The 12,259-nt window shown below is 45.4% G+C and overlaps 1 protein-coding gene across 6 annotated transcripts in view; it reads right to left on the bottom strand.

The window, feature by feature from the left end:
* LOC111067494 (supervillin-like) overlaps positions 1-12,259 on the bottom strand; it is a 58,906-nt gene that overhangs the window by 45,029 nt on the left and 1,618 nt on the right. For 2 of the 6 annotated variants that reach the window (XM_041594076.1, XM_041594078.1), the window contains exons 1-5: positions 9,267-9,663; positions 8,543-9,000; positions 8,366-8,465; positions 6,197-7,859; positions 4-665 (exon numbers count right to left, since the gene is read on the bottom strand). In XM_041594076.1, the coding sequence (XP_041450010.1) occupies positions 4-665; positions 6,197-7,859; positions 8,366-8,465; positions 8,543-9,000; positions 9,267-9,570 (3,187 nt within the window). In that variant the 5' untranslated portion in view covers positions 9,571-9,663. Of the gene's footprint in view, positions 1-3; positions 666-2,069; positions 2,154-4,146; positions 4,283-6,196; positions 7,860-8,365; positions 8,466-8,542; positions 9,001-9,266; positions 9,664-12,259 lie in introns of those variants that run through there. The other 4 variants (XM_041594071.1, XM_041594072.1, XM_041594074.1 and 1 more) reach the window with 4 other exon arrangements.

The following is a 12,259-nucleotide window of genomic DNA, read 5'->3' on the forward strand; positions in this document are numbered from 1 at the left end:
CACCCGCTGCACGTGGCGTTGACTGCTCTCCGGCTGATGCTGATGCTGCTGCAGCTGCTGCTGCCTCAGACCGACGATTGCGCGACGACTGGTCCTGCTGCAATTGCTGGAACATATTGGCCCTGTCCCGAACACTATTGCTGCGAGCCAAACCACTGGCTGGCGTTGTGGTTGCGGTTGCGGTTGCCGTGGCAGATGCAGATGCAGAGGTGGATACTTCGTCGCTCAGCGACTGTATGGCCGAGTCCTCCTCCAGTCCGGACATCTCGAAGATGTGCTCACTGTCCGTGCCCACGGAGAGGGTCAACTGTTCGCTGAGATTGACGCTGTCGTTGATTGAATGCTGGCGGGCCAGCAGCAGCGACGGTGATGAGGCTGGGGATGCAGTGGGTGCACCGCCCTGTGTGGCCAAGTGCACGACGCGTGGAGATTGTAGGGGCTGCGTGGAGCTGCGGGCCAAACGGAAGGACGTTCCTGCCCCCGAATGTGTCGATGAGGAGAGCAGCAGTGGTGCTGGCACGTGGCTCAGTGGTTGTCCAGTTATCGGCGATATTAGTGGCTGCTGCTGTTGGGCGTGGCTCAGGCGAATGTCCAGCGGTTTGGTGGGCTTGAAGGCCGACGTGCCCGACGACGAGATGTCAAAGGGCGTGGAGTTGGCTTTGAAGCTGCAAATGATTGAATCGTTGATGTTAACTCTGCTCAAACATTTACATAACAAGTCGAAATAACAAATGGCATTAATATTGTGTGAATCTCTCTGTCTGTTGGCGAACAATGCCTCGCGCACAGCATTTTGGCCATAATTATAGGCAATTTTGGTCAAGTTAATTATGGCTATGGCTATGGGATGGCTGGCTGGATGGTGAAACCTCTGGCCCCGAGGGAATCACTTCTCATCAAACCGAAAGTGAAGGTAGATGTTTATGCGCTCAACGATGGCCCAAAGAATTAGCCAAGCTGTTTAAGCCAAGAGTGAAAGGTAATTGAATTGATGATAAGGTGTAAAGACACACCGAAAAAAAACTCGCTACAGAAATCCAAAATTTCACAATCAAAAATTGCTGCGTGTCTTGCCAGATATATTCTGCATTTTTCCTACCGCATTCCCTTCTATATTTAGTCGTTTCACCCACAACCTTATTTTCTGTATATTTTCCCAATATTTGTTTGCATTTTCCAGGCAATGCGAATGAAGGTGAGGCAGCGGTGAAAAACAGAGAGAAAAAAACTATAAATAAACAACTAAAATAAATAGAAAAACTAAGCTAATTGGATTTTCAGAAGAAAGAGAGAGAGAGAGCAGAGAGGCAGAGAAACCAGCCAAGGAGAGTGGACAAAAGAGAGAACGAAAGGGAAAACAACAGAGAGAAAGAGCAAACACAAGCGAGGAAGAGAATGAATTCTTAACTATAATTTAAAAATAATATTTATGGGAGCATGATTAGGGCCAACAGTTGCCGATATTCTAACAACAAAAACAAAAAAAATAATGATGATTGTTCGAATGATCTAATCACCAAAATGAGTGAACAGAACGTAAGCCAAAAAATACATGTATTTTTTAGCCGCAAATATATAAGTATAATATATAATAATATTTTATGAAGCCATTGTGATTGCCATTTTGTGATTTTAACAAATATTTGCACACTTTGCAGCGGGGTTTTCATATTTTGGCACTTGAAAATGGAATTTGTGCTGTGGTTCTGCCTTGCACATTTCCATGGAATTTATTTATAGCACATTACGAATGAGATGCTCGAAAAATCTCTCATTTCCATATTTATTTTTTCCTTTCTCATGCCCGACATAGCAACAATTTATTCAGTGATTTTCATGCTAAACATTTCCATGATATTTCCACCGATTTCTATTGATATTCAAAGATATTTTCCCAACCTTTTTTTTTCAGTTTACAAACACGCGGTAAATGTGGCCGGAATGTCACTCGAATGAATTCTGACCATCAACCGGCAACTGGCAAAGACATTTTAATGGTATGAGAACGTGGGTTTTCTTTGAACAGATATACAAATATACGAGTATACTGTATATGTATTTATTTCTACCTTTTTCTTCCTTCTACTCGTACCTTCCACCTGATAAGGAGAGACCGTACCGTACCGGACCGAACCGAACCGTGCAGCGTTTTTTGTTTTATCAGTTATGAGTAGTTTCGATTTCTTTTCCACTTATTCATTCCACTATTTGTTCTCTTTTTGATGAGAACTTTGATTGCTATTTATACTCTCTTTTTTGGATGAGAACTTCGATCACAATTTGTACACTCTTTGATGGACTATCTATGCTCTCTTTTTCGTGAACTTCGGATATTATTTATACTCTATAATGACATTCGATTGCAGCACTAATTATGCTCTTCTCTGGGCAAATGATTGGAGCACTATTTAGCCTCTTTTTTCAAGGGTTTAAATTGTTACGATCACACGTTTGTAAGGCGATGTTTTCAATCACTCTTCTGTTAATTGTTTTAATCACAATTTGTCCCCTTTTGTGTCTACTGATTGGATCACTATTTATTTTGTTATTTTACGAGATACGATCACAATTTTCTCTCTGTTTCAATCATTATTTCCTCACTGTTTTACTCTTCAGTTCCTTCACTATTTCTTCTCTCTTTTTATAGTTTTTTTTTTAACGTTATTTTTCCATTCGAAAAGTATATAAATTTTATTTCAGCGCTGCGTTCGACTGCGGCGTACGTGAAAATTGAAAAAGCGATCGCGAGCGACTGAGCGAAAAATTTGTAAAAACAAATGGGGAGACGCTGCCGACGCCGCTGCCAATCGCAGCAGCGGAAGAGCAGAGCAGAGCAGAGCGGACCGGCGGATCCGGCCAGCGGTTGAGTGGTGTGGCGATTGGTTGGGTGGTGCTGCACAGTGGTGCAGAGTGGCGCGCTGTCGACGTCGCTGCCAGCAAATTTAAATTATTTTCAGCTTTTGTTTTTCCTCGTTTTCTTTTTATTGCTGCGCTTTATATTTATTTTGGTCTGGTATTTTCCTTTCTTTCTTTAGTGGATTTTCCCTGATTTTTCTTTTGCCGTAGCACTTTTCTCAAGAGAAACAGAGAAAGAGAGGAGCAGCTGCTTCGTGCGGAGAACATTTGTTGCTCATTTTTTTGTTTTCATCTTATTTTTAGGAACTTTTGCTTTTTGAATGGGCCACCGACTGACGTTGAAAAAGTGCGACATGGATAAAGTTATTTATGGAAAAAAATGGTACGATTTCTGGCAGCTATATAGAGCCTGTAATATGTATATTTAGATGATGTCAGAGGTCGCTGCTATTGGGGTTAGTGATCCTCGCAGAAAGGGTAACTAGTGGAAAGAATTGAGAGGTCTATGACGAGGACAATGACGGTGACTGTGACTCTTAGAACCTTGAAGAGTTATCTGTGAAATGGTACTTCTGATGATCCTACATTAGGGTATTGTGCACTCAAACCATTGTGGTAACTATGGTATAACTTTTACAGCTCTATATGTACGATGGGGCGGCTCTCTAGGCCCTGCCATTATCTATTAAAAGGTTCTTCCAGTGATCCCTGATACTTGAATTTGATTTAATCTTACTTTTGTGCATTATATACCCCTTGAAGTCTTATGGAAAATATGTTAAATGTCGTACCTTGTTGAAGACACTGGAGGTGGAGTCATTCAACATATTGAAATTATACGAGTTTTAAGGATTAGCTCGTATAATTGGCCTTAGAAAAGATAAACCTGAAACCTACTTTCAACCTTCTGCGTCATCAGTTCCTTAGGTATTTATTGAGTGGGTACATTCTTAGCTAATTTATAATACTAAATAGATTCTACTTGGTGATAGAGTTCAGGGTTAAAGTCTTGCTCGCTGACTAAGTTTTGTCGATTGTTACCCAACAGTTATCTTATCAAAAGATTACGAATGATACAGATACATAACTTTGAATTGGACATGCCATAGCTGGTTCTACTGCTACTACAATATTGATTTAATCGGACCACAAATGTTTGCTCTCTGGTACACCACAAAAAGTGTTTAAATGCCGGCAGTTGTTGACAGGTTTTTCGTTTGATTTTTGACAGGTTTTTCGTTTGATTTTTGACAGGTTTTTCCTTCGATTTTGGTTGGCTTTTTCATTTACCGTTTTCTGATATACGCCTCAAACATTTTTTCACTCTGACGTCTATGCAACAGCAGCAACATGGAACACAAGCAGCAAGGACAAACCCTTTATGTTTGTTTTTTTTTTTTTTTGGTTTGGTGGAGTATCCACTTCAATCTAGGTGATTGGGTGATGATTGCTTCCCGAAAGAGTGCTCGTAGTCCTCTACTCCCGTGCGGATGTATGGATAGATGGTTATGACGCACACCCCCAACACAACTGAGCACAACTGAACAGAACTGAACCCCCAGATACGAGTAGTAGTATCTTCTGAACGCTTTCGAGCGCTGCAACCAACTGAAATGCAAGCAACCTTTTTGTGTTCTGTTCTGTTGTGTGGGGAGGGGTTCTTCTATGGGGCATATGACTACTCGCATATGGCTATATGGGCAGCATAAATTACACGCCACAAAGCCTCGACTGTCGAATGTCGGCGAATGTGTGCGAAAAGATATTGACAATACCGTTCGTTGAATGCAAATGTGACAGGCGGCAGAGAGTGTGAAAAACAAAAGCAGTATGAAAGATATAGCAGGGGGGGCGGTGCAGCTGGGCACCAAAAGAACTTATTGTTCTGTTCTTGTCTGTGTTTTTTGTTTGAGGAAGGGAGTGCCATGCCAAGCGGAACAAAAGCCCCGAAAAAAATAACAACTACAAACAACAAGAACTCTATGGAACACTCACTCGTGGAGCAGCCGCACCATAAAATGCTGACATAAAAACACAGTTAAAGAGGGGAAGGGTATAGTGGTATAGAGCCGGGACAGTATCTATTCTAGTATTTTTAATGATTCTAAAATGCTTTTAGTGGCCGAAAACTAGGTTTACGACGCTTGACATTGGCCAAACCTTTGCAAAATTCGCAGAAATTAGCAGTCGTCCGAAAGGTGGGAATTTGTCGGACTAATAGGTGGTGATACATAGGCAGGAAGAGCCATTAAAAGATGGAGAATGATAGCAGGAAAGAGTCACTAACAGAATGATCATCGAAGGGGGGGAAAAGTATGCCAGTTACATATTTTAGCAATAAAATAGAGCAACCTGTTTTGATCATTGAAAGATCAATAAAACCCAAAACATTCTCTTTTTTTTTCTTTTTCTTAAAAGCCTCTCTCGTATACCCCTTTCGTAACACTCTCCCGTATATCCCTCTCGTAACACTCACCCGTATACTACTCTCGTAACGCTCTCTCGTATACCTTCTACCTTGTAAGCCAATCGACCTTCTCTAATCCCCAAACCATTACTAAACCTTTATTTTGCTTAATTTTTGTTGCGGGCTTTCGCGTGTTCTTGTTGGCCTCAATTGTTGCACACACGGAGAGAGAGGTGTGCAGGGGTGCCTGCACAGGTAATTAGGCAAGCAATAAGCTGCTTAAGTGACAAAAAAAATAGGTAAGAGGTAATAAAAAACATAGCAGAAGAGCCAAAGAAAAGTGAGTTTACGGCAAATGAATATACGAGCATGATGGCAAATACGAATTGAGGTCAGGAACTGGTGGGTTCAATGGGTTTTTTTTTTGGGTAAAACAAAATTAGTTTTTCATTGGAAATATGGTAAATATATCATCATCCAAGGGGTTGGGTGGGGTGGGGTCAACGATGTGTGGCCACAAAATACAATTAAGCAGAACAAAATAAATGTATAATTATACGAGAGCAATGACCAGCAGGGAGCAGCTGGGAGTAGCTGGGAGTAGCTGCTATGGAAATGACCCTGAATCAGGGGCCAATAACTCTGCAAATTTTCATACATTTTGCATGGGGAAAAGCAAGTGTGAGCGAGGTATAAATATTTATATGAAGCGTAGGCCGAGTGCCAGACATTCGGACCAAAAATAGCAATGATTCCATGCTGCTGCTGCTGGAATTCTTTGGACCATCGAACCGTGAAGCGGCAAATGTCGTGTGGTGACAGATTGACAGTCTGCCGCCTGCCTGCCATACAATGCGTATACGCAATGTGGAATTGCAGATACACAGATGCAGAGAGAGAGATTCACACACAAATACGAGTATTCAAACTTACAAACTCTTCTCCTCGCTCGTAACTGGCTGCGTTTTGTATCGCTCTCGCTGGAGATCCCTTCGCAGGACACTGGGCTTCAGCAGTCGCGGGGCAGGACTTTCCTCGCCGTCTTCTGCAGCTTTCACTGGTGTCTGCTGCAGCGGCGACTCCCAGCTGCTGTTGATGCCACCCGCCTGGCGGGAGGGTGGTGTCGCGAGCATTTCCATGCGCTTAATCCTCTCCGCCACGGATATGCTCGTCGGGGTGGTGACAAAATCCACGGGCGTGCTGCTGGGTTGAGCAGCTGCCGCCTGCGATGTGGAGATGGCATCGAGTGCTGCAGCCAAATCAATGACGGGCGGCGCATCCGGACGCTCCAGTGAGCGGGTGCGTCGCTTTAGGAGGCTGGGCGAGTCCTGGTCGTGTGAGGAGCCCAACGAGCGACGCTTGGAGGGTGAATCCGTTTTGAGTATGGGATGAATGGGCGAATCGGTGCCGCCCTCGTGATCCAATCCGCTCAAATCGAACTCATCGCGACTGCTCTTGCGGGAGGACTTGAGTATCGGTCGAATCGCCTCGTGCTCGTCCGCCTCCCCAAACGATTTCTTCTTCAGTATGGGCTTCGGGGGACGCACTGCCTCCTCGCTGGAGGTGCTCTCCTGCTTCAGAATGGGTCGGATCTCATGACCGTCGGCATCCACTGCCACATCCTCCAGCCCGAAGCTGCCATCGTGATGGGCCGCCAGTTCAGCGGCTGCCAGTGTCACCGCCTGCGAGATGGACACATGCTTGTGGCATCCCCCATCCGAGGGCGTCGACAGCGAGTCCTTCTTCTTCAGTATGCTGTGCGGCTGACTCTCCGCCGCCGAGGGGCATCCATCGCTCTTGTTGCTGTCGTAGCTGCTCTGCTTCAGAATTCCATGGCTCTGGGCGGGACTCAGTCCTGTGCCTGCTTCCTCGAGGGAGTTCCTACGCGCCGACTTGATCAGTATGCTCCGTTCATCCGGTGAATGGGAGCGGGAGTAGTACCGCGACTCATCTAGGCTGGAGCGCTTCTTCAGGATTCCCTGGCGCTTGCTGCGGGCAGTCCCCGCCAGCGGTGGATCCATTACGCTCGATGAGAACGTCACTGGCGAGGCATTGCTCGAGGCACTCGAATTGCAGTCGCCAAAGGCTTGTTCTTTTTTCTTTAGTATAGAAACAATCTGATTTGGGGCTGGGGGAGAGCCGTGTGCACCTCCGGCGGCTCCTGCCTCATCCGTGCTTTTGCGTCGCAGAACTGCAGCAGACATTTTCTGACTCGACATCTCCTCTGGCTGCTGCTGTGGCACCTCCTCCGATTGATCCACAATCTTCTTAATTTCGGCCAGATCCGCACGGGTTCGCTCATTGAACTTCTGCGTTACACTCCTCACCGACTGCTGTGGGGCATGCAGTGGTCGTGGCGTTGGCAGCACAGCCGTCATAGTGCGCACAGCCACCTCGGGATGACGCTGTCCGGGAAAGGAGCAGGTCAGGGGACGCACGGGTTCCGATTTCGATGCCCCAGTCGATTCGCTGCAAGAGCTCTTCAACGGCGACTGGGCGAGCAGATCACGCAGTGCCTCATCATCACCAGGCACCAAAGGACGTGCCATTCCCAGCTCACGTCGTCGACGTCGGCGGTTCGTGGCATCTGCCTCATCTGCAAGAGAAGATCAGGGCATTAGTCTTGGATTCAAAGGGATTTTTCTGTTTCAAAATTTCACAGGACACTTGGGCAGACACGTGCATAACAGTGGGCGGTGTTGGGGCAACAACAGCATTTGTGGGCGGTGATGGGGCAACAACAGCATTTGGTGGCGGATTTTAACATATTTTACACAGGTTTTTCGTATGCAAATGGACGCGAAGCCGGAGGTGGAAAAGCTCTCCGCACGGAGTACAAAATGATGGAAATGGAATTGTTGCAAGGAGTAGCCGCTGTGTGGTTGATGCCACATGACGTTCGAAGATTGACTGACGCCAGAGAAGAAGAGAAGAGTCTTCCATCCATCGCTTGGAAACCTTTTTGGCAGTTCCATTCAATGCATTCAAGCTTGAAGGCAAAACAAAAACCAAATTTGGATGCTGCTGCCTCTCATACGCTGCTGCTGCTGCCGCCTCATCCGCTGCTGCTGCTGCCTCATCCGCCTTTGTGGTGGCACTTACCGCCATCCTTGGTGGCTTCCTCTGTCAATGAACGATTCAAATTTGATTTACGTTTCGCCGATTTATCGCGATCTCCCAGACGACGAGGCGAACTCTCCGGCTATCAGAGGCAGAGGGAGAGGAGAAAAACAGAGATTAGTTTTGGGCATGGCACATGGATCTCTGCTAAGCACTCACCGTTCGCTTGTGCTTTTGCACGGGACTCAGTTGCAAATTGGCCAGATTCAGATTATCGCGTGCCCCATTTTGGGCGTCCGGTTGCTCTGTGCTCAATGTGCTGCTGCGTGGCCGCATCATCTTGAGGGTGCAATCGGTCGAGGCCGTAAAGTGCAGTTCGCTGAGGTTCTGCTTCATCGAGAGTCCACTGCCGACGGCCACCAGGTTGTGTCTGCGCTGTGTGGGTGGTGTATCAGCCGGTTGTGATGAGGATCGCGCCTTTGACTGCTGTCCTCCTGCTGCTGCTGCTGGCTCTGAATTGAAGCCACTGATAGCAGAAGATTTTGGTGAAATCTCAGAGCTGCTGAGGCGTCGACTTGGCGAGGGACCACCTGCTGCTGCCGCTCCTCCCCCAGTGTTCCGTGGGGAACAGGGCGAACTATAGCGCTGACGTTGCTGCTCCTCTTCCTTCTTTTTGTCTGCAGTGGGGCAGGCAGAGAGTTGTGTGTGCGTGTGGTTGTGTGGGAGGGGGAAAACAATTGGGTATATGATGAATAGGAGCCTTGGTTGACATTGATTTTTACACACAACAAAAATTAAGGATAGGCCAGCAGGATGTTAGATACATTTTTGAAGAAAGTAAAGGATAAAAAACCCTTGAACCAGAACCATTTATGGAATATAGTCTACGTAATATCAGTTGTGTGCCAGAGAGAGAGAGAGAGAGAGCTGGGAGGACACTCACCGAGCGCTGCGGCACGCAGGCGACTGGCTTTGGTTTGACGCACCGCTGGCGAGGTTTGGGGCGATGTGGATGTGGACGAAGAGCAGCAGCTGCCGCCACCGCCACTGCCAGCGCCTCCTATCGCTGCCTCCAAGCCTAGGCTCAATGGGGAAATTGCAGGCGGATTTTTGCGACGTTTTATGGGAGAACTTGTGGCTGATGCGGCGGCGGCGGCGGAGGCAACAGCTGTGGCGCCTCCTCCTGTTGCTGCTGCAGATTTCAGCACAATTAACGGCGCTTTGTTGGCATTAGCTAGGGGCGGCATGGGCGTGGTGTTGTTGCCTCGTTTCTGTGGCAGTTGCAGATTAGTGTTGTTGTTGCTGTTGCTGTTGCTGTGGCTGTGGCTCTGGCACTGGCTTTTGTTGCAGTTGCAGTTACAGTTGTTGTTGTGTATGTAAGCGCAATTAATGCTGCATTTGGTGGCAGCTTTTCCCCGGCTGCTGCTGCTACTGCTACTTGTTGCTGCTGTTGCTGTTGTTGCTACTGTTGCATGTTGCATGTGTTTTTTTTTTTTTTTTTGGAGGGGGTAAATATGCGTGGAGACATTAAAGCATGTGGAATCTGTTATGATCTGCAGTTGTTGCTGCTGTTGCTGTTGTTGTTGTCTGTTGTCTGTTGCTGCTGTTTTTTCGATTGCATAATACTTGATATCCAAAAAGATTGATCGATGACAAGAAATTACAGTGGAGAAAACCGAAAGAAAAGCTCACTTTCAGGGGCCTAAAGTGTGGTATGGAATACGCCTGAAGATCGTTTCTATGGGAGCTAAGATGTGTGGCACTTTGCACAGATTTCTCATCATAAAAACCCTTTGAAAAGGTAGGCAAAAATACTGAAATTTCGATGAAGAAAAAACAGACAAAAAACACGACTGCACTTCCAAATCGATATTTTCCCTAATAGCTATCCGATTTAGCTCAAATTTGTTTTTAAATATGCAAAAACCCTATCATAACCCCTTAGCATAGAGCTGTGTGCGCGCTTCAATGATTGATCGATTGGCCTGGCTAACGTAGAAAAACGCCAGAGAAAATGTGGGGGAAAAGCCTATGGAAAATACTTGCGAAAGTTTTGTGTGACAAAAGCAAAGCATTAAAACCAAAAGAAATCTATCATTTCGGGTCGATCGATGGAGGCTTGAGGGCCTGAGAGTTTGAGAGTTTAAACAGGTGATCAAATGTTCATTAGCAAAAACATTTAATGATGATATATGGAACTCTGACGATGATTACGTATAATTTCTAAAACATAAATAAATCCATACAAATGAACATCAAATGATGCAGATATTCGATTTAATGACAACAATTTTTCAAAGATCGGATGGATTTCATTCAACAAGAGCTGTGGGGACAGGCAATCACATGGGAATTACATACATATGCCCATCCTCCAGATGGCAATGGAAATATTTTCTATGGAATTTCGCACAACTCACAAAAGAATCTCAAGAATTTACGGCTCATGTGAAAGCAACCTCATTTGAACCTCCTTTCTTCCCTGCCCACTCCCCCATCGTTTCGTTGGGTTTTTTTTCTTGGTGTGGCTTATGTAATCCAACGAACGAAAACGATTTCGTAATCTCCAAAGACCGAAAGACAGCAGCAGAGAGGGCGCCGCGAAATTTAAGCGAATCATCTTTTACCAGCAGCAACAGCCAGCCAGCCAGCCAGCCAGCATGATGATGATCATCCCCGTCCTCCGTTCATTGCCTTCTTTCTGACTGTCCGTCAGTCAGCCAGTCCCATCTGTCTGTCATCCATTCCGTCTGCCTGCCTGCCTGTCTGTCTGTCTGTCTGTCTGCCTGTCAAAGATCAGTGAACGCTCTCTAAACTTTCCAGGGCACTCCGCGAGAGCATTCGCCTTTTAGATGCTAGACGACACCATCATCGTCCACCGCCATCCGGGAGGGCTGCCCTCCACAACAAAACAACAATCAAATTAATTCCATGAACAAAAATTGCCAAATTGGTAAATATTGAAATCAATACGCCAAGCCACAAACAAAAGAGAGAAAGAAAACAAAAGGCCCGGGAAACAACAATTGGCAGGGAAATTAAAAGTCTCAAAGAGATCGATCATCGATCGATTGATCGTAGCAGAAGTTGTTTATTTATGGGACAAATCTGTCATTCCGTGTGTGGCATTTGAGTTCGAACGCGATTAAACCCTTTTCCATACAGCAGATCTTCCAGCGATCCTCTTTCAGAGGCATTATCCATGCATTCAGTCTAGTGTTCTTCTATGAGTGCACTTAGAAACGAATATGCGGTAGTTATAATTATCATCTTTGGAGAACTCATTGGATGCTCGGATTCCTGGGATCTGTGTGCAGCTTTGGCGTTATGGATTCTACCTATTTTTCTGTAGCTGATCGCCACTAATCTTCGACAGCTTCTTGGGAGATCTATTCCCACAATCTTTGGGCATGCAGCTCTTTTTCGTAGGGAAAGACTTTCTCAACAACAAACCCAACACCCGTTACGTGAGAGAGAGAGAAAGAGAGGTCTCTGGGGTCTGTCAAAAATATCTATGAAAACCTTTTTTTTTTTTTTTTTGTTGATAATAAACCTGATTTCCAATGAAACCAACGATCGATGAATGAATGAAATCTCGAATTGATAAGCAATAAAAAATAACGAAAAATTGGGCACACAGCTAGCTCTGTCAGTTGGATCCGTTGGGGTTCGTTGTTTGGGTTTTAGGTTTTGCTTTTTTTTTGGGGAGATATTCGTGTAGATCTATTAGCAATTTTATGGCATCTTTCATTTGCCTAAAAGTTGCGTGAAGTCTCTGCTTGGGCTTTGGGTGGGGGGGGGGTCTCAATCTTATTTAATGACAAACAATTTTATTCATTTAGACACACAAAAAAAAGGAGCAAAATCTATTGAGAAATTCGCTGTCATAATATCGTTAAAAATTGTGCAAATTTTATATAATTTTTAGACAGTTTT

The sequence above is a fragment of the Drosophila obscura genome, unplaced genomic scaffold (assembly GCF_018151105.1).
Source record: "Drosophila obscura isolate BZ-5 IFL unplaced genomic scaffold, ASM1815110v1 contig_1, whole genome shotgun sequence".
In the NCBI taxonomy this organism is placed as follows: domain Eukaryota; kingdom Metazoa; phylum Arthropoda; class Insecta; order Diptera; family Drosophilidae; genus Drosophila; species Drosophila obscura.